A 21,882-nucleotide genomic window follows, 5' to 3' on the forward strand; every position below is an offset into this window, starting at 1 on the left:
TCCCTCCCTCCCTCCTTCCCTCCCTCCCTCCTTTCCTCCCTCCCTCCCTCCCTCCCTCTCTCCTTCCCTCCCTCTCTCCCTCCCTCCCCTCCCTCCCTCCCTCCCTCCCCAGCGCCGCCGTCCCGAGCCGGGGGGGCCCCGCCGCCCGCTGCCCCTGCCCGGCCCCGCGCCTCGCCCCGGCCCCGGCCCCGGCCCGGCCCGGCCCGGCCCGGCCCGGCGCCGCCGCCCCCCGCCCGCTCGCCCGCCCGCCCCGGCCGCGTCGGAGGGCCGGCAGCGGGGCTGGATGTGCCCGGCTCCCCCCGCGCTGAGGCGGGCAGCGATGCAGAAGGCAGGCGGCAGCTTCGCCTCCGCCGAGAGACACCCGCTCAAGATGGCAGATGTGTGTTGAGTTTGGGGGGCTGCGATCTCGCGTCGTTCGTGGCGGCGTTGCCATGAATAACAGGCGTCCTTGCACCGATGGCCCCCATGTACGAAGGTAAGCCCCGCACGGCCCGGCCCGGCCCGCCCTGCCGGCACCCCTGCCCCGCCGCGGGGGAGGGCGGGGGTGGCAGTGGGGGAACCAGGGGTCCCCGGCCGCCCGCGGTTCGCCGTCCCCCCGGCGTTGTCGCGGGAGGCTGGCGGCGGGGCACCCCCGCCCTGCCCGGCGCCCGGCGGAGAGCGGGGCGAGGCGCGGGTCGCCCCCCGGCTCTGTCCCCTGCCCCCCCCCCCCCCCCCCAGCGGTCCCGGGCGCTCGGGCCCCGGCGGGGGCCGGTGGGTGAAGTCCGGGCCGGTGCCGAGCAGAACAATGAGGTGGACGGAGCTTGTCCTGCGCCTCCGTGTGTGCCTGCCTGCCCGCCTGCCCCTCGCTGCAGTTTCCATTTCCAGGACCGGCCACCCCGCTCCCTTCGCCGATTTCCCGGGAGTTCCCCCCGCCGGGGCTCTCCTCGGGGCGCGGAGACCCCGCGAGCAGCGGCGGCGGACGGGGCTGCGGGCAGCCGCCTGTCAGCTCCTCCGGCTTCTGCTTCAGCCCAGCCCGGGCTGCGGCGAGAAACCCAAGTGCCCCAACTTAGTTTTTTCGGGTTGAAAAAAAAAAAAAAGAAAAAAATGGGGGAGGGTGCGTGTGTGTGTTAGACCGGTGCGTATTTCAGGGCGGCTGTTTATATATCTATTTTAAAAGAAATTTAAATACATCAGGGTCAATTTAAATCCCCTCGCGATGCATTTATCCTCTGCCGTCACCCCTCTCGGCTCGGCGGTGCCCGGGGAGCGTTACATAAACCGGGGGGACATCCACCCGGCCGGCGATTTATCCTGCCCGGGGACCGGTCGGTCGGTGGCGGCGGAGGAGGGGGCGGGGGGGACACGGCGACACACGGGGACACGGTACTTTTCTCCCTATGGCGAGGCCGGTAAAACTTATCTGAGGAGAAAATCGAGCCCGGGCTGCAGCGCCCGAGAGGAGGGCGCTCGGCGGGCGGTGTAAAGTTACCGGCCCGCCGGGTTATTTCTGGGCAGCCCCGGGCGCACCGGCGGTGCGGAGTCCGGACCCCGCGAGAGGCAAGGCAGACAAAGAGGAGCGTTTTCGGCAGCGGAGGGAGGACGGCCGTCCCTCCCCGCCCTCGCCGCTGCCGGGCACCGGGCTGCCGGAGCCCGGGGGCGGCGGCGCCGCCGGGGCGGGGGGAGGCGGCCGTAGGGGGGGCGCGGAGGGGCGGCGGCGGGGCCCTGCGCGGCGGCGGGCCGGGGCCGGTGCCGGTGCCGGCGAAGGGGCCGCGGCGGGCCCGGGGTGCCGGCGGGGGCCGGCCCTCCGACAGCGCCCTCTGCCGGCCGCGCCGCCGAGCGGCCTCGGCCCCCGGGCCCGGGCGGCCCCCCCCCCGCCTCCACCCCCACCCCCCCCTCCCCCCGAGCCCGGGCCGCCCCCGGCGCCTCCACGGCAGCGGGCGGCCCCGGGGCTCTGCCGCAGGCAGGGGGAGGCCGCCGCCGCCTGGCCGCCGCCCCCGGTCGCGGCGGGAGCTCTCGGCCCCGGCGCGTACCTGCCCGGTCCCCGCCCGCTGCCCCCCGCCGGGCCGGGCCGGGCCTGTCCCCCCGCCCCCCCGGTACGGCCCAGGGGCAGCGGCGGGCCGGTGCGGCCTGCCTGGCACCGCACCGCCCCGCACCGCCCGCCGCTGAGCCTGCCCAGCCCCTCCCGGGCGGGCGCCGCCGGCAGGGTGGGAAATGCGGCGATCCCTCTGAAGTTCGCTCCGCGCCGGGCCGCATCCCCCGGGCGGAGCGGAGCGGAGCGGTGCCCGGCGGCGGCCGGCGGCGGAGGGAGGCGCGGGGCCTGCGGTCAGCCCGGCCGCGCTCCCCTTCCCCGGCGCGCCGCAGCGGGCGCCCGCCGAGCGCCGGCACGGCCGCCTCCCCGGAGCCGGGCAGGGCAGGGGAGGGAGGGGAAGGGAGCGGCGAGGAGGCCTCGGCCGCAGCCGGGGCGGGCAGGGCGCCGGCTCCCTCCCGGCGAGGAGGCGGCGGTGCCGCACCGAAGCGTGCGGTGAAAGTTTAGCGGTTCCTTAGAGCATCCTAACTTCAGCGGCGCCCGTGCTTCTGCCTGACTGGAAAAAGCGAGCGGATGGAAAAAAATGCCCTGAAAAGCAACCCCTGAAAACAAATTCCCAGCGGCCGATGCAGGAGGGTCCGCGGCCAGGCTCTGCAGCGCGCCTGAAGCCTTAAAGTAGGTGAATATCCCAAATGGCAGGAGCCAGCAGGTAGCGTAAAGGCTGACAGGGATTGTTTTATCTATTTTGTGTTGCAGCGTGTTTGCGGGTTAAATTGCTGCTGGATGGCTTCGATGGAGGCGGAGGAGGGGTTAATGAATGTTTTTCGCCTCCTAGTTGCCATGAGAGGTCCTTCGAATTCCCTGCAATATCGCAGTGCATAGATAAAAACTTACTTATCGCAGGGGATGCGATTTCCTCCTTGGAAGGAGGCAAGGACTGCCGTACGAGCCTCATGCTGCGTGCGTAGCTGGCCTGGCCTGTCGCCTTCCTCTGGAGCATCAGGTACAGTCAGGCCGCTGAGGAGAGTGCAGGAGCCGAGGGCTCGGAGCAGCGCTGCAGCGGGCAGTCGCTTCTCCGGTCCTGCCCTTGACCGAGCGGTCTCGGGTGGCACGCACAGACGCCCACCGCCACCACCGCAAGGCAGGCGAGGGTAGGTGAAACAGTATCTCCACCGTACGGATTTCAGAACATAGGCTCTTTGACAGAAAAGGCACCCGGGGAGGAAATGTGACACCTTGGAGGTCTTATGAAATGGTTCCAGTAGAAATTTAAGTGAGTGATACCATAGAGCACATGCACAACATCACCTGCCTTTCTCAACGTGTAGGTGAGAGTGGTGTGTGCCCATGCTGAGCAGCTGGCTTAAATACCGGTTCTGGGAACAGAACCGTGCCTCACCTGATATTAATAGGCGAGGCATGATAAATAAGTGAATATCTCTGTAAAATCCTTCCCCCCACACGCTGTGCAAGGAGAATTTTCTGATTCGTTTTAAGGAATTTGGAGTTTTTGCTGTCGTTTTCTCCTCTGCTGGGTTTTTCTCATTCATTTTTTTCCGGGTATTGCAGAGCTGAACAGTAAAATGAAGGACATAAAACCCTACCAAGTAAAATAAAACAGAAGTAACATCGCCACACAATGTTTGACCTGGATTTTAGTTTCAATTGTGAGCCGCACAGGGAAATGCATTGAGTGTCAAAGTGGCCCTCGTCAGGTGTAATCCTGCACGGCCTCTGCTCCAGAGTTGGGGCGAAATAATGGCCACTGTCCCGCTGAGCACCAGAGATGCAGCTTCTTCAGGGGCAGCCGTATCAGCTTCAGAGGAGGGGAATGGCTTGAGGCAGGCCAGAATCTGGTTCTTCAGACTCTCATCTAGGCACTGTTTCCCTTGCTGTGCAAAATCATCATTGGTACGCTCGTCGTGTGACATTTTCTCCTGTGCAGAGGACAGAGCCAGGCTCTGTGGATCAAGGAAAACCCCATTTTAAGAGGACTTACTGCTAGATGTCAGCAGTGCCTGGGCTGTGGGTAGCTTTCTGCCCTGGGAGGGTGCTTCCAGTGATTTCCTGGATGCCTCGTACCTGGCATCCTTCAGAATTGGGTAAAAAGAGGTGTTTATGTGCCTTAACCTTTATTTTCTAAACAGTGATTACCTCTGTTTTGGTTTTGTTCCTCTTTGCTTTGCTTCTTACTTATTCCTGACAACTTTGTTGCAATGCATGGTGTATTTTTAGCAGCCCTGTCGGTAGTTTTCTATGTGGGTGGCTTATGGAATTAATCTGGGTAATATTTGTAAATTGCACCTCGCCACCGGTGCCGCTGCTGGAGCTCAGCGCAGGCAGGAACCTGCCTGCACGCTGTCCTTGTCACACGAGGGGCTGGGAAGCTGAAAATCTGACCCTGGACGCGGCATGGATCAGATCCCGTTTAATGCCAGGAACAGGCCAGCCCTGCTGGGTGTTGAATGCATCCTCAAATCTCGTTAAAGCGAACAAAACTTGCTCATTGGGGAGGCGGCACCAGTGAGGCAGAGTAAAGGTCTTTACCCCAAAGTTCGAGCAGGGAGATGATAACTCAGAGGCGCTTCCTGTTTATGAATTAATAACCAGGACTTAAGCTAAGTCAATGCTGGGACCAAAAGCATAAGTTTTTATTAGCTCAGGATATGGCTATAGCCAGGATAACAGCCCCCTCCAGTTATAATTATTGTTCTTATCATGCTGCTGCGTCTAGCGATTAAATGGGTTTGAGATGTGATGGGTGAAAAATGCTAGTTTTATTTTCGGAAGCGGAAAGAGCACTGCTGGGGTCAGGGGCTGGGCCAAGCAGACAAACAATCTGCTTGGACAAAGAGGCAGGCAGTTACTTGCCACAGTCATTGGCTCTTGGACTTCGTGTTCCTCTGCATGGCTGTAGCAGGTAGGGAAAACCCTGTTGGCTTCAGCTGGGACACCTCAACTGGCCTGGAAAATGAAGTAATTTTCATTTTCTTGTGCCTCGGTTTCCCCATTTACCCTGAGGTTGCTCTTTACCTCCCGCTTTCATGTGGTGCTTTGAAACTACTGGATGTGGTTTCATCCAGACTGGGTAAGAGCTGGCTGTGCACCCTGATCAGTGTATGTCTTCTACCGATGGGGGACAGCCCAGAGACCTCCCTGATGACAGTGAGAGTTTTGAACTTGGGCCAGCCTCTGGAAGTTAGATCATATATTTGGAGGCAGGTAACGTACTTGGTTGGCTAAGCGAATAAGGCTCAGTTTTGTCCACATCACAGCAATGATGTGTAAAAGTGTGTGACTATTTGGTCAGAGGGAAAGCTCTGGGATGTCAAATCATGGAAGGATTGGTGACCTAGGCATGGAGGTAAATCCCTGCCCTGATTCCTGGCCTCACCAAGTGGGCCTCAGGTGATGGTGTTAGAGCAGTCCTGCCAGATGGCAAGGGCAAGTTCAGCCACCTTCTGCTTGCACTGGGCTGAGAGACACCGGTATGAGGCAGATTAGACCACTTAGGTGCAGGTGTTGAGGCAGCTGGGATAGCACGTTCCTTTGGGCAAGACTCCCGAGGAGGGGAGTTTGCAAAGGCATTCAGTGGTGGGCTGACAGCTATTATGGTGTCCCCATCCCTGTGTCCATAGAGGATGGGTAGGCTGAAACTGGATGTTTTTGGAAGTTCCACCCTTTTCCGCTCTGATCCCAGTTTAAGAAGATATTTTAAGGTCTGTGCCTAAATTTAAGCTCACAGGCAGTGCTGCTGACTTCATTAGAATTGTTTGTCTTTAAAGCTGGCCACATGCTGAAGTACCTTTCTGACTCATGGCCTCTATAGCTTAATCAGTCCATTTATAAAAATGAGGCTGTTTCCTCACCCTTACTAGGAAAACTCTGCCCTCTGAATGTGAAATATTATTTATAGGGCTTTTTCTTCCTTTTGGAAGGTTAGCTGGTGGATAACAAGACGTGAGAATTAAAGGCTGTTTAGAGAAAAGGTTGTTTCTTCAGCTATTTACATACCCTGCCATGGACCTAGGTGTTTAACAGGAGGCCTTCTCTTTTGAAACTGTTCCCCCTAGCAGTACAGAGTTCAGCTTTTGTTTTGTATATAAACCCAGGTGATAATTTCACTCCAGATGATGGGGCATTTAGCAATTTGTCTGTTCGTCGTGGGGGAAGAGTAGAGGCATGTTACTGCTTTCACCTGTTTACAGCACTGAGAGCGCACATAAATCCTCCTTCATTTGGCCACATCAGCAACTGAGGTCCTTCCTCTGGAAAGTGCAGGAGTGTGTATTTTGGGACCACTCTTGCATTCAGGAGCCTTCCAAGTTGAGCAATTTCTGTGGTAAACTTCTGAGACTTCCCTACCTCTGCAGGTGAGCGGAGGAGCAGCCCTTGTCTCTCCAGGCTGACAAGGGCATCACCACATTGCGAAATACCTTGGAGAGTCCAGTGTCAGGGCTAAAAGAATTACAAAGCCATGCCATTAGAATTTATTTATTGAATGGAAGTAATAATAAGCTGTAACAGTTGTGTTTTTACAGTGCTGTGTATGTTCAAGGTGCTATATAAAGAGTGGCTGTCTGATCAAGGCACTGACAGAATGGTGCCAAGAAACGGAGTCTTTTGCTTATTTGAAGGAAGGGTACAAAATAGCCAGTGGGAGGCAAGCATCATCAAGATGTGAGCCCCTCAAGCTGTTCCTGGGCTTGATTCTGATTTCAGTTCATAGTGTAGGTCAGTAACAGTGCCAGTGAAACCCAGGGAGCTATGCAGGAGGCAAGTGTCATCTCCGTGCAGCGAGTGTTAGCCTGTCTGTGTTGTGTTCTGTAGGGAGAGGGAGTTTTATGCTGGGTGAAGGGTAGCATAGTTTGCTCCCTTGGTTTCCTTCAGTATTTCCCACTGAATGGGAGATTTGCTTGAAGAAGATGAAGCTCGCTCTTTATTCATGCCTTGTTGTCTGTCCTGCTCACCTTCCAGTGTTGTGCTGATACCTGTCTCTGGAAAGATGCGGTGAGAGCAATCACTTACAGCTCCTACCCTGAAAAGCAGGAAAGGTCACCCCGCAAGGCAGTGGTATTTACTAGAGATACTTGGGAAACTCAGAAGGGCAGCTGTCTTCCCTGTTCATTATAACCTTTAATCCTTAAAGGCATTAGCAAGACCTGGAACAATGGTGTTACACAGCGGTACCCTGCAGGCTGATGTCTTCGGTTCTAAACACTGACAGGTTTATCTTGGTCTGTGGGCTATGCTGAAATGCCGAAGAAACTTAGTTCTCACTGAAATCATTGAAATCATAGGAAGTGGGCATAGGAAAGACTTCAGAAAGTTTTTCAAAGCAGGATCTACCATGCCAAATGCATGCTTGTCCAGCATGTTCCCTAACACGCTTGTCCAGCATATTCTCCCTGTATGGAGGGTCCACAGCCTGCCCAGGCTGTCATTGTTGCCTTTAGATATCTTTGTCATCAAACAGATTTTACCTCCTCTGTAACTCTGCTCTGTTTTGCTTGCTGTGATTCCTTCTCCTATCGACAGTGGGTATGGAAAAATTATTCCTTCCTCTTGGTCATTTCTCTCCTTGGCTTTGTGTTCCTTAGGCTAAATCCCTTCTCAGATACATCCTTCAGCTCTTTCAGCTCTGACCATCCTCCTAGTTCTCTGTGTTCCCTTCAGCTGGTCCACCTCTCTTGAACGGCACTGCTAGAGCACTGTGCTTTACCTGGGGTCCTGTGCTGGCAAGTAGAGCAGAAGTGTTCCCTCACGTCTCTTACAGGCAGTGCTTCTGTTTGGTTTAACTTTTGCACCGTGACATCATTCATCTGTGTGTAGCTTGTGGCTCCCAGATCCTGTCCAAGAGGTCTGATGCTTTGTGAGCCATTTTCTATCCTGTATGTGTGGAGCTACACTTTCCTACCTAAGCATATGATTTCTGTGTTCTTCCCATTTGAATTTCAACCTGTAATTTTCAATTTGTCAGGATTGTTTTGAATTCTAATCTAATTCCCCTGACTTTGCAGTCCCTTCCTGCTTGGTGTCACCTGCCAATTAAAAAAAAGCACAATCTCTGTTTCTTCACCAAGATCAGCTTAGTTTTCCAGTCCACGGTCCCAAATAGAAAGCACAGAAGAGAAGAAATTGTTTCATAAAAAATAAGAATAGAACCTAGCACCCAAAATATAAAATAAGCTAAAAAACCCAAAACGCTTGGCATTGTTTTCAGACCTCCTTTTGCTTTCTTCTGGTGCCTTTGAAGTATTCCTAAGAACAGTTGTATTTGCTATAGTAGTGCCAGTGCCAATGACATTGACATGAAGGGGTAGATAGTTCCCACCTGTAAGGTTTTGCATCTTATGTAGATGAAGACACAGGAGGGTGGGTTATACAAACCGGCTGGGGACTTCGGGGAGAGGAAATCACAATGTGAAGGTTTCCTTAAATATTTTTTGAGAGGGGTTTGTTTGGGGAAGGGAAGGGTGGGCTGGATGTTGAGAAGTAAGGCAATAGGTCAGCAACAAGAGAGAAGAGGATGAGAGAGACAGGTGGGGAAGGGAAGTGAGGGCAAGTGACTGTAACAGGAGAGAGGGAGGTGATCACCGAGAAGTACAGGGGCTGAGGCTGTCACAGCCAAGGCCAGCAAGGAACAGAAAGTTGAGTGAATTGCTGAAGATCCTGGCTTGGAATGTTTTTGCAGCTGTCCTTACTGACTTAATTCTCGCAGGTTTTTTTTCCCTGCATTTGCCTCTGACATCTTTGGAGGGGAAGGTGGGTGAAGACGGGAGATAGCACCTATATCCTAATGCTCATAGGTGGGATGGAGAGCCTGCCTAGGGATTCACCAGCTGGATCTGAGACCAGTGACAAAACTAATGCTATAGCATACCCATAAGATCTTTGATCCTGGTTTCCATGCTCAGGAAATCCTGATGGGGCAGAGATTAGCCAAAACACCGGCATTTTTCATTGATCTGAGATCCTTGTGGTTTCCTCCCTTGCTGCTATTACCCTTCCCATGACAAAGGTGTCTGTGCAGGACAAATCTTATCTGCTCTCCTCCTCCCTGTCAGGCCCCACATGCTGAATTTTCCCACAGCCTGCACATAATGTCTTTAAGAGCACATGTCCCATCCCCTCACATGTCTGCCCTAATCTCATCACCAGTCCGGGTGACCAAAATGGGTAGGAGCGTGGCAGCACAGTCATCAGCACCTAAGTTCATGGGTGAGAACCACACGTGCATCATGCCGACACAGATGTGCGTGGCCTGAAGGCTGGGTGCAGTCTGAGTGTATGAGGCTCAACATACTGTTCTCTCTAGTAGCAGGTCATGTATGTCAGTACATTTGGCAGCGAGTCTATAAGATTATGGTTTTTCTCTTGGGTGAATAGGGCAGGAAGAGCTCTATTTTTGCTTATAGTTTGGGGTCAGGGTGTTTATTTGCTACTGGATATGATCCAGTGGATTCAGTTCGTCTCTGCAGAGAGGAAACAGCAGAGAGGAAACAGTCTAGGAGGTTCCTGGAGTGTGTGGAAGATAGCTTCCTGACACAGCTGGTGAGTGAGCCAACTAGGGAAGGCGCCCCGCTGGACCTGTTGTTTGCGAACAGAGAAGGACTTGTGGGTGATGTGACAGTTGGAGGCCGTCTTGGGCACAGCGATCATGAAATGATAGCATATTTGATTCTTGGAGGAGTAAGGAGGGGGGTCAGCAGAACTGCTACCTTGGACTTCTAGAGGGCAGACTTTGGCCTGTTTGGGAGCCTGGTTGATAGAGTCCCTTGGGGGGCAGTCCTGAAGGGCAAAGGAGTCCAGGAAAGCTGGACACTATTCAAGAAGAAAATCTTCAAGGCATAGGAGCAGTCTGTCCCGATGTGCTGAAAGACAAGCCAATGGGTTCAGCCTGGCCTGGCTGAACAGAGAGCTCAGGAAAAAACTCAGGGGAAAAAAAGTAGAGTTTATTATCTTTGGGAGAAGGGGCAGGTAACAGGAGTACAAAGATGTCGTGAGGTTATGCACGGGAAAAAGTTAGGGAGAAAATTGGAAGGGCCAAAGCCCAACTAGAACTTAATCTGGCTACTGCTGTAAAAGACAATTAAAAATGTTTCTATAAATACATTATCAACAAACAGAGGGCTAAGGAGAATCTCCATCCTTAATTTGATGTGAGGGGAAACACAGTGACGCAGGTTGGGGAAAAGGCTGGGGTACTTAATGCCTTCTTTGCCTCAGTCTTTAACAGTAAGACCAGCTGTTGTCAGGGTACCCAGCCCCCTGAGTGGGAAGACAGGAACAGGCAGCAGAATGAAGCCTCCATAATCCAAGGGGTTAGGAACCTGCTACACCACTTAGACACACGCAAGTCTGTGGAACTGGATGGGATGCACCCAAGGGTACTGAGGGAGCTGGCAGAAGTGCTCACCAAGCCACTTTCAATCATTTATCAGCAGTCCTGGCTAACTGGGGAGGTTCTAATTGATTGGAAGTTGGCAAACGTGACACCCATCTACAAGAAGGACCGGAAGGAGGATCTGCGGAGCTGTAGGCCTGTCAGTCTGATGTCGGTGCCGGGAAAGGTTATGGAGCAGATCATCTTGAGTGCCATCACATGGCACGTACAGGGCAACCAGGTGATCCGGCCCAGTCATCACAGGTTTATGAAAGGCGGGTCCTGCTTGACTAACCTGATCTCCTTCTTTGACAAGGTGACCCGCTTAGTGGATGAGGAAAAGATTGTGGATGTTGTCTACTTAGACTTTACTAAAGCCTTTGACACTGTTTTCTGCAGCATTCCCCTGGAGAACCTAGCTGCTTATGGCATGGATGAGCATACTCTTCTCTGGGTAAAAAACTGGCTGGATGGCTGGGCCCAAAGAGTTGTGGTGAATGGAGTTAAATCCAGCTGGTGGCTGGTGACGGGAGGTGTTCCCCAGGGCTCACAACTGGGGCCGGTTCTGTTTAATATCTTTATCAGTGATCTGGACAAGAGGATCAAATGCAACCTCAGTAAGTTTGCAGACAATATCAACTTGGGTGGGAGTGCTGATCTGCTTGAGGGTAGGAAGGCTCTACAGAGGGACCTGGACAGGCTGGATCAGTGGGTTGAGGCCAACTGTACGAGGTGCAATAAGGCTCAGTGCTGCGTCCTGCACTTGTGTCACAATCATCCCATGCACCGCTGCAGGCTTGGGGGAGAGTGGCTGGAAAGCTGCCAGGTGGAAAAGGACCTGGGGGTGTTGGTGAACAGCCAGCTCAGTATGAGCCGGCAGTGTGCCCAGGTGGCCAAAGCCAGTAGCCTCCTAGCTTGTATCAGAAATAGTGTGGCCAACAGACTAGGAAAGTGCTCATCTCCCTTTACTTGGCACTGGTGAGGCCACACCTTGAATACTGATTTTGGTCTCTTTACTACCAGAAAGACGTTGGGGTGCTGGAGTGTGTCCAGAGAAGGGCAGTGAAGCCGATGAAGGGTCTGCAGCCCAAGTCTTATGAGGAGCAGCTGAGGGAACTGGGGGTGTTTAGTCTGGAGAAATGAGACCCAGGGGATACCTTATTGCTCTCTACAGCTATGTGAATGGAGGTTGTAGCGAGGTGGGTGTTGATCTCTTCTCCCAAGCAACAGGTGATAGGACAAGAGGAAGTGGCCTCAGATTGCACCAGGGAAGGTTTAGATTGGATATTTGAAAAAATTTCTTCACTGAAACACTTGTCAAGCACTGGAACAGGCTGCCCAGGGAAGTGACTGAGTCACCATCCCTGGAGTTATTTAAAAGACCTGTAGATGTGGTGCTTAGGGACATGGTTTAGTGGTGTACTTGGCAGTGATAGGTTAGCATTGGACTTTATGATCTTAAAGGTCTTTTACAGCCTAAATGATTCTATGATTCTGTTTATTTTTGCTTGAAGATATGACTTTTTTTTTTTTTTCCTAGTTACAGATCATATAGGCACACGCAACAGCTAACAGCCAGTGAGCTCCCCAACTATTAGCTGCATTGGTGGGGTGTTACGCTAATACTTCTGGAGTGAATGTTACAGCAGACGATGAAGTGGGTTGATGGAGACTTGGACTCTAGCAGCAAAGCTCAAAAAATATCCAGTCCTAGAAAACTTGCAGAACATTTCAGAGAAAGTTTGGTTTTTCAGGAAGCTCCTTTAGCTTTCCCAGAATATTTTTACTTGTAGGCAAAATTTGTAAGCATTCTTTATTTTTAAAACGTGGTTTATATTCTGCTCTTGTCTGCGGCAGCGCCAGCACCGTCGATGTATTTATCTTTTCCCTGTTAACACTTGCTGTTCCTGGAACGTCTCCTGCTCAGCAGCTGTTTGTAGGTGGTTTTTTTCTCTCCCATCATCATGTACCTTTCCTTCCTGTTCAAGGCATCCATAAACCTCTCGTAGTGACATCATAGCTGTTTCCATAGCAACAGATTATGATACTAGAACAGAGGATAATATCAAACAGGAGGAGGAAGAGATAAATTATGGTGTTTGTGTGTGTGTGTCTGAGGGCTTGATTATATTCCTACATCTCTTCTGAGGATGTTGTCTGCCTGGTTTCTCTTCTGTTTATCTTACGTCCCTTTTAAAGGTTAGGAAAAAGCAAAGGGGAAAAAAAAGATCCGGAGGTCAGAACAATACAGACGCATATTTTTGGTCTCTGTGTAAACCTAGTAGGTCAAGATTTATTTTTTTATCTCAGTAGTAGTTCTCCTGTGTCTCCCGAGAGTAATCTAGTCTGGAGCAAACTTGGAGGCACAACAGTCTCCTGGTGCACCTTCACTTCAATTTTAATTACAAATTTTTTGTGGCAACTAGCAGCTAAGCTCTCAAGTCAAAGATCTCTGTGCTGCATATTTTCCAAATGATGGACAAACGTGGCATGGCATTCCTCCAGAGAGCTCGCAACCTGTATTGGAGAAAGGATGTGACAGGTGCTCAAATTAGCCAGAGCTAGTATGGGGAGAAGAGGGAGAAGTACCCAAAGGAAGGATATGAGCAGAAATAGGATCATCAGACAATGCTCCAGCCTGCCCAGAGAGTGGTCGTGGCAGAGGTGGTCTGAGCCTCACCCCAGTGTTAGCTTGTCACAGCGATGTTTCTGGAAGAGCTGTGCCAGTAGTGGGTCAGGGGCTTGGTTTGTGACCATGCATGGTTCTTCCATGGCTTCAGGCTGTTCCCCCAACAGGAGCTGACAGCAGCAGGATTGCAGGACGAGTATCTCTGCTGCTCCGTGCTTACATTGGTAGGAAGACTAACAACACATGAGGCTGGAGGTGAAGAACGTCCAGCTAAAATGCATGGGGTTTTATTTTCTCCTAGGCAGCATTTAGTGTTGACAAATTCCAAATAGTTTGGCAAGGATTTTCAGCAGGTCTCTGTTTTGCCTCCAAATAGTGGTAGTTTCTGGCCAGCATTGCTACTTTCCTATTTAGATGATTGACTTTAGAAGCTGGAGAAAAAAATTCCAAGAAAACCCTCTTAGATATCCTCATAACTCTGTGTGTGTGTGCAATCGTTAATCTTCGTCTGGTGGTAAAATTTCAGGGGAGTTAAATGGCCATTGCTAGTCTTCAAAATACCCAGAGTAGGGTCATCTCTAACATGGCAAATCTCTGGTGATGGTCTTGAGCACCTTAACATTGACAGTTTTGATCCCATGCTTAGGCACTCTGGTATCTCAGGGAGGAGTGCAGGGGAGGGATCTGAGCAGAGCAGTGATAGGTAACGTGTCAGCTAGCTTCAGCGATGCAGTATGGTAGGGCAGCGTGTAATGGGGCTTGTTCCATTATGGGAGTACACGGCGATGTGCTGCAGGATGAGCCCTGGGTCAGCAACGGAGCAGCGCTGGGATTAGGTGATGCCCAGTGCACAGGAGCTTCCTGGCATCTGGGTGGGCTGCTGGTGGGCTTGGTGGCCATGTTGAGCGAAGAGTTTTTGATCCAGCTTAGTGGTGCAAGGATGGAGAGAAGTTGGCAGGTAGGAAGAATCGCACAAGTCTCAAACTGTCCAATGCCATCGGGGATTGAAGTTGCTCAGAAGATACATGAGTACAGAACACCTCGACAGGTATTAATAGTTAGGTCACAGAAACTTATTGTGAGCCAGTAGAGACCACAGAGGACTGGTTGGGTGTGCTTTGCCTGTACAGCACCAGCACAGCACACTAGCCCTGGTTTCTGAGCAGGCTGATGGCATTGTCGTGGGAAACACGCTTCTGCACTCAGGCCTCAGGGTGATGGGGATCCTTAGCAGGGGGAAGAGAGATCACAGCCTTTTCTCTGAAGCCAGATTAAAACAAAAGGACAACTCTTGGCTACAGCCAGTTTGTGAACACCATGGAGAAACCCAAGACCTCATAACTCCTACAAAGCAAGTGGAGCTCACATTTAGTCATAAGTATAATTATAAATTCCTTCATCTCTTCTAGCACTATCACTGGTACCACCACCAGAAACCTGACTTCCCATCAAACTGCGTCTCTGCATTATCTCAACATCAGAGTATGTATGTATTTAGTTAAGTGGGTATAAGGAACACGTTGCAAACCCCATTTTAAAATAGCTGCACCGCCTGACTATGGCATGTGAAACCCAGACACAAGCATATCCCATTGATGGTGACAGTACTTCTCTTGCAATGTCATTTTCTCATCGCTTATCTGAGTCTGCAAGCACCTGGATAATGAAAATGCACCTTCCGAATGCCTGTGCTGCATGAAAGCACGTGCGAGTCAGAAGGGGGACGGTAGATGCTGTTATCGAGCTGTGTGTGTGAGAATACAGGTGGAAGGGAATTATGTGTGTATGTATGTATATGTGTGACTCTTCCCATGTTTGCAGACGTGTAGGAGTGTGCACATGTGTTTGCATTTGGCTTCATCCCTTTTGTCTACAGAAGGCAATGTGGGCCTGATTCTCCTTAGAGCTATTACGCCATTCTGTCAGCAAATTGCATTTGTACCAAGGCTCTTTTCCACTGCAGGGAATGAAGAAAGATTTATTATAAATATAAATTAGGCTTTCTGTGTGTTTGTGAGCCATTGCAGCCTGTACGGGAGGAAATATAAACAAGGTGAATGCAGGGTGTTTATGTGGAGCAATGCTGTGACAGCGTATGTGTTGGCAGGAGTGCTGTCTGCAGTCTCTGCATAAGGGGTTGTGCTGCTGGTGTGAGTGTGGAAGGCTGTAAATCACAGTGTGTTCAGGAGGGGACACTGCCACTCTGCCTGTAAAAGGCAGGGAGAGATTTTTTGAAGCAGTGTGACTCTTATCAGGCTGAACAAAAGGGTTACTAGAAACCCAAGCTTGAGAAAAATATCATCCAAGGCATTCTGACCGTGAGTGATTTGTAATCCACATCTACCAGCTTGTCTGCATCCTGACCTAGAACAGCTCTGTGGCAGGTGTCTTTTACACATCTCTCCCAGTGCCAGGTTTTGGTGGCCCTACTGGTCCAGTTCTTGGCTATCTGCAGTTCTGCTAATGTGTCTCAGGTCTGTCCTTCCGTATCCTCAGTTGTTTCAGTCTTGACCTGGTTCTGTGGTGTAGGTGGCGTCTGTATGCAAATACAATACCCCCTGGGGAATCTGTATCCATTTAGATGCGTTTACCATATCACTCACAACCTACCTAGTGTAGGTGAGACCACCTCAGTAAAGTAGCCTGTGTGAGTAGGCACCTGAGCCCCGGTATTGTTTCTACTCAGCTGCGAACTGGAGCTACAGACTGGAGTTCCCCTCTTTAGGACTGGACTTGGCTTAAAAGTTATTTCGTGTTCCTCCAAAATCATTCCTCTTTCCCAGAGGACCACTTGAGTCATTATCAATCCCCACACTTCCTCTCAGCCAGGAAGGGTTGAAGGGTTTTCAGGAAGAGGATGCTTTACAAGGAGATGTCTGCTTTCCCTTGCCATGCTCTGTCGCAAACAGACACTGAGTCTCCTGCCAAAAAAACACTGCCTGTAGAAAATAATGTGTTGAGGGAAGAAGATGGGATGTGAGTGAATGGCAGGGTAGGGCAGGGTTTCAGGTGGGGATGCCTGATGTTTTTTGATACCGGGCGCAATAAAACAGATGCTTGTGGCCGCACTGGGGGTGAGCTAGGAGATGTGCTTATGTTACTTGGCATCACTGGTGCAAGTTGCAGGTCACAGTTTTTTGTTTGGGTTTCACTGCTGGTGGTACTCCTGTCCGTCTCCCCCTATTGTTATTGAAGAGCTTGTGTAGGGGATGGGGCTTTTACTCGCCTTGCGTATTTTATGTCCTATCTCCTGTCCCTGTCAGCCTCTTCCCCTTTGCCACCCTCTCCCCAGCACAACCCCGTCATGTTTGGGCATACTTGGTTGAAGATAACCAGCCCACCTGAGGTGTTGATGGCCGAGGACACAGCGTGCCATGTATCGAGAACGTGCCTGCTTCCCGTGGGAGCTGAATGCTGCATGTCAGATGTCCCAGCCCGTGGGCCAGTGAGGGCAGGGGCTCTGCAGTCTCCCTGCTGCTCAGAGAGAGCCTTGGGGTCCAGCAGGCACGTGGGGGATGAAGAGCACAGGCATGGTCACGTAGGTAAAACACTCTGTGGTTAGGCAGATGTTGGGGAGTGTTTGGTTAACTGAGGCAAGGGAAGTGGGAGCCTCTCCTGGTGATCTCAGCCCTCCTGCCTTGCCTGCTGGGGACATGGGGAGGGCTGTGGGGGGCAAGCACTTCCCATCCTCTTCTCGGTATGTCAGGGTGGATGGGCTGCCTGCCAGCCAGCCTGCGGGGGTGCTCAGCCCCTTTTTTGTTGGAGGTGGCAACCCAGCAGCACACAAGAGCTGTGAAATCCAACCCTGCGTTGGGACGGGCTGTACTTAAGCCCCGTGTAAACCCTAATTTGAAGGCTTAAAGGGAACTCGAGTGCGGCACCGAGTGCTGTGGCTCAACTTCACCCTTCCTGAGCTGTGACAGCCTGCCAGGAGGGGAACTGAGGGGCAGGACAACCTCTGCCTTCCTAGCAGGGCCAGGAACCTCCAGCTGAACTTCTTGGTCCCAACAGAAGCGTTGGATTTGGTCGGGTTTTAAACTGTAAATGTGATTAATTGTGGCTGGCGGTTCTGACCTCTGTGGTTTTCACTGGATGCCCGAAGAAGTTGTTGCAGTAATGGGTCCATTCTGCCTGCAGCCCAGCTGGTCTCCATACGTCTGGTTATGTATGTTCATCCCTACAGTTCTACCCTGATAACTGCTCTCCCATCTCCCCAGCCTGGTCACTGCTTCTCTTTGTGGGCAGCAGGCTCAGTGTGTGCCTGGTAGCAGATAACACCAGGCCTGTGCCAGGCTTCTAAAGGCCACGTAGCCATTGTGGTGGGCCTCTGTTGGGGGAGCCCCGCATTTCCCTCTCATGCCTGTGTCCCCTGCTCCCCACACTTGCCCTCTGCACAGGAACCTCTTTCACCTCGTGCCCCTCAGAGAGATGCCAGGCTCCCTGCACTGCTGGAATGGGTGAGCTGCTCAGCACATAGGTAATTACAGCAGGATGAGACTCACCATTTCTTCTTTTTTCTTTGTGACTGTGATCCTCATTTATTTATTTGTAACACTTGTTGTTGCATTCACTAGGATCACTTCAGAATTGGATGCTTTCATTTATTTCAGAGGCCCTCCACTGCTTCAAACACAGCTGTAGTTTTAGGAAAGTCACTGAGTGTGTGATGCTGCACCTGGGCTTGGGAGGGGGACTTTGGTGAGGGGCAGATCTGCATCTGGATAGCTTCTGGAGGTGGCCCCCAGCATTGTGCCCGCTGTATTGCTGTGAAGGACATGCATGCATCTGTGTGCCTATAGGGATCCATGTCTGTGGATGTCCCTGGGAGCATCCTGTGGCATCCTGCCCACCTTCTTCCCCCAGTCAGGTCCATGGGACTTCAGCCAGTACACTGGAGAAAGGATCACCAGTGTTTGTCAACCTTTGCAAGAAAACAGATGGTTTTTAAGCCAAAGCTAAGACTGTAGCACATGCTGGAGGCTGGAAGGTAACTCTAAATCCTAGGACTCATTTGCACAAATGCCTTTGATTCCAGTCCTGAGGTCATTTTGCCTTCCCCTGCCTATACCTTCGTTTCAGAAATGTGAATTAAGTTTGGATTAGTTTTTTCAAAACACCACAAAATATGGCTGGGGGTGGGGGACTTTTAAATTACACTTGGCACAGAGGGGATAAGGAGGATTATGGATGCTCTATAGGGTAGGAACCCAAGGATGTTTGTCATTTACACGCTGTCAGTGGGGAACACTGAAGAGACTGGATACACCAGGAGAGCAGTAATGATATTTGCAGCCTCTTACTTGTAGGTCTGCTGCTCAGATCAGACCTCTCAGCTTTCTTCTGGCCCAACATATGAGACCCCACTCACTGGGTCATGTTTCAGGTGTGAACCTTACGTGTAGGGTCATCTGGTGGATAAATGTCCTGTCATGTGAAGGGGGATGGGCTCTGTGGCAGGGTTGCCGCAGGAGTGGGAGGCGATGCCTCAGTTAGGCTCCTTCCAGGGCAGAAACCTGCCCCTGCCTCTCTGAAGAGGCTGTCCGTTTTTCGGCAGGGTCTGTGGAGCAAAGAAGAGGGACTTTGTTTCTGCCCTGAAGGCATGGGAGGTACAGACCTACCCAAGAGCTCATGAGGAGGCAGCTGTGACAGCGATTGCCAGATTCGCTGGGGGTCAGCAGTGATGGCACATTTATACCATTGAAGGCCTTACCCATAGCAAAGGTTTTGTTTGCATTTACTGGCTGCTTACCAGAACTCAGAATCGTTACAAAGAGTGACAAGTCAGCTAAGACAGCCTTGGAGGCAGGGATGAGGCTGGGCTACCCTGCTGTGACTTCCTCCAGGAGGCAAGTGCTGGCAAGGGTGCGTGGTGGGAGCTCTGCAATGACATGGGTCATGCTGTGTGCACTTGGTGCTCTGTTTCCAGAGCTGCCAATTCAGTGTCTTTCGCCTGCACCAGCTCTCTAGGACTAAGAAACCAAAGAAGGGTTGGAGGTTTGTCCACGCAGAGACTGTGTCCTGGAGGAACGCCCCCCCAGCCCTCCTGTTACTGTCAGCAGAGGAGAGGTTTGTGTCCTCTCCTGCCTTTCAGCTAGAAGGAATGCATGTGCTTGGGGGCTTCCTGCCATGCTCTCTTGCCATGCTGATGGGTTTCATGACACACTTTTAGCACCTGAGGATAGGTGTGAAAAGGGAGGAGGTCGAGGAGGAGGAGGTGGAGGTGGTGGTGGTGTGTGTTAATACAAGACCCAGTGGGAAGCAGCGGCAGGCAGTATTATTTCAGTGGTTTGAGCCAAAACTTTCTCTCTCTCTCTCTCTCTCTCTCTCTCTCATTAAATTACAGCTAATGCAAGTAGCATTGTGAAGGAGGAATTTGGGAACTGTTGTTCATCATCCAATCGCTTGTAACAAATGTGCTGCTCAGTGCCATAGCCCATAGCCTAGCTGGGAAGTAATTCACTTGGTATTTGCAGGCATGACATGCATGCCATAAGAATTCCACTGTTAGCATTATTCCAGCATTAGCGTGGGGATATGAAAATAAATGATGAGCTATTGTTTTTCATGATTAAGTCCAGGCTTTTCACTCATCTGTCTTTTTCCCTTCCTCCGTCTGTGGAAGGAGGGGCCTCTTCGTTCCTTTCGCTTTCGGAGCAGGCGGGTTGTGCCCTCACTCATCCCAGCTCCCCTGGCCCCCTTCCAGACCAGCACCCTTCTGCTGCTCCTTCCACCTGTCTCCTTCTGGGTTTGGAGATCAGCCTCAGCAGTCCTTTAAATTGCCATGGGATATCACTGCAGGTCAGAGGGGACCTCAGCATTTTGTTATGGGCCTACAAAGCTGTTTTGCCCTCACCATCCCTCAAGGGGTCCAAACCCTGCTCTTCGTGGTTGCACTGGCAGGCTCAGAGTTCAGTGGCAGGTCAGCAGTTTGGTACTTTGAGGTCACCTGCAAGCCTTAAATGACTCCTATTACTTTTAAAAAAAAAAAAAAGAGGGAAAGCACTTGAGGCAGCTGTCAATCTTGATGTGCAGGACCAGAGCCAAGCAGTCTCTGCTGGGGTGTGCTGGCAGTGGCCAGCACTTAAAAGAAGCCCACAAGGCAAACAAAAGCGATCTGTGACCCGTGGTTGTGAGGGGCATCCCTGTCCGTTCCAGTAGGCCAGTAGGCTTTCCTGTGTTTCCTGCAGAGCTTTATAAATGGGAAGGAGTTAAACATTACAGGGGAGTGAGGTAGTTAAGCATTATTTATCCCTCCTTTCTACTGAGGGTGACCAGAGAAGAAAGCATAGCGGTTTCAGAGATGACCCCTGTTTCTGGGATCATCAGTTCATGGGGCTGGTTTAAGCTGGCACACAAACACCCACCTGTGCAAAATAAAAGGCTTATTTGGAAAACCAGGCTTAAATATCCCCATGAAATCCCCGGGCTGAGTCAGTACCAGTGCTATACAGGATTCCTGTGCTCTTAATCTTATTCTTAATCAACTAACCCAGGCAGTCTTTCATGTCACTGAGTTGCTGCTCACTCCAGTGGCCCTAGCCTGTGTTGGCTGTTCAGCAGAAGGCTGGGCTGAGCTGAAGGCAGATGGCAGGGTAGGAGCTTGTGCTGATCCTACTACTATTAACTCTACCACTCCTCTGCACAGCAAGCTGCTCCCTTTGAACATCAGCAGAACCGCTTTTAAAGCCCTGCAGCCCAGCCTTGTGTGACAGAATAGCTCATTTTGTCAGGGAAAAAGATACCTTGGCAAAGTTTTGAGTGTAAGCTGTCAAGGGTAACCTCAAGACAGCGGAAGAAGCAGCCATGGGCTCTGAGGAAAGAGCAGCAGCCAGCTGCAGGTGTCACATTCCCACCTGAGAGGGGACATAGGAAAACCATTGCTTTTTCCCTCCTTTTTCTTTATACATCCTCTCACAGGAGCAGTGTACACACCAGAGTGTTCTGTGACGTTGCTTTGCACGTCATCATGGTTATGAAATCCAAAGCTGCTGGGTCGCTGTACTCGTCCCGCCCCACACCATGCTGCCAGCATACCTTGGCACACAGCGACCTGCAGTACGTCATTGTTATCCTGGTGCAGCCCTGACCTGTGGGTCTCCTAAAATGTCTCAGGGCAGGTAACTCCCTCTCTGTCTCACCACCTGCACTCGCTGACACGTATGCACACACATGTGCAATGCACAGGCTTTAGCACCAATGGCGTGTGCAGCACTTGACAGTTCACTTCAAGGCAATTATGATGTCCCACATCTCAGAAATGTGGAGGTGTTGTCCCTCTTGCCCGAGCTCCTCCACACAGCCCTCTCACAGCCCTCATGGTGACTGCCAAGGTCCTTTTCACTGAGAAGTGATACCTGCGCTTGATTCTTCTCAGATTTTGCAATATGCATAAGTGGGGTGGTGGTGGTGACACTGGGCATGAAGCCATTAACTCATACTTACTTGTGATCTAAGAAAGCGATTTCAGTTCAGACCTCAAAGGGCAAGCTGCTCTGTGATTTAAAATTGTGCTACCAGCAGAAGCATATGACCTCATGGTATGAAAAAGCACAAAGAGATTAGCAAAGAAGTAAGCTACTAAGGTACGCAAATGTCCATGGGAAAAAAAAAAAAATCATCTTATTAGAAGAGTCAGTTTCTCTGCGTAAGAGAAGGCTGGGGAAATGACTAATCTGCTGGTTCTGTTATACATGCAATTTGATTCAGTTATTCCTTCTTTGATTCAGGCCCCCTCCTTTGCTTTCCGTACCCCCTACCTCGCCTTGGCTTTTTCTGCCTTTTAAGAGAGAGCGGGCGAGGGAGGGTGGAAGGGCTCAGTGAGGAAGGAGTTAAGGGAATGCTCAGTGGGGATTATAAAACAGC

At 51.7% G+C, this 21,882-nt stretch overlaps 1 protein-coding gene across 6 annotated transcripts in view; it reads left to right on the plus strand.

Moving 5' to 3' along the window:
* The first annotated feature begins 217 nt into the window (after positions 1-217).
* The window catches only part of HIPK2 (homeodomain interacting protein kinase 2), a 133,630-nt gene continuing 111,965 nt past the window's right edge, over positions 218-21,882 (plus strand). For 2 of the 6 annotated variants that reach the window (XM_074901982.1, XM_074901988.1), the window contains exon 1: positions 220-475. In XM_074901982.1, coding sequence (XP_074758083.1) covers positions 457-475 — 19 coding nt within the window. In that variant the 5' untranslated portion in view covers positions 220-456. Of the gene's footprint in view, positions 476-2,474; positions 2,685-21,882 lie in introns of those variants that run through there. The other 4 variants (XM_074901987.1, XM_074901986.1, XM_074901983.1 and 1 more) reach the window with 4 other exon arrangements.

Source organism: Athene noctua, chromosome 3 (genome assembly GCF_965140245.1).
Source record: "Athene noctua chromosome 3, bAthNoc1.hap1.1, whole genome shotgun sequence".
NCBI classification, from domain to species: Eukaryota; Metazoa; Chordata; class Aves; order Strigiformes; family Strigidae; genus Athene; species Athene noctua.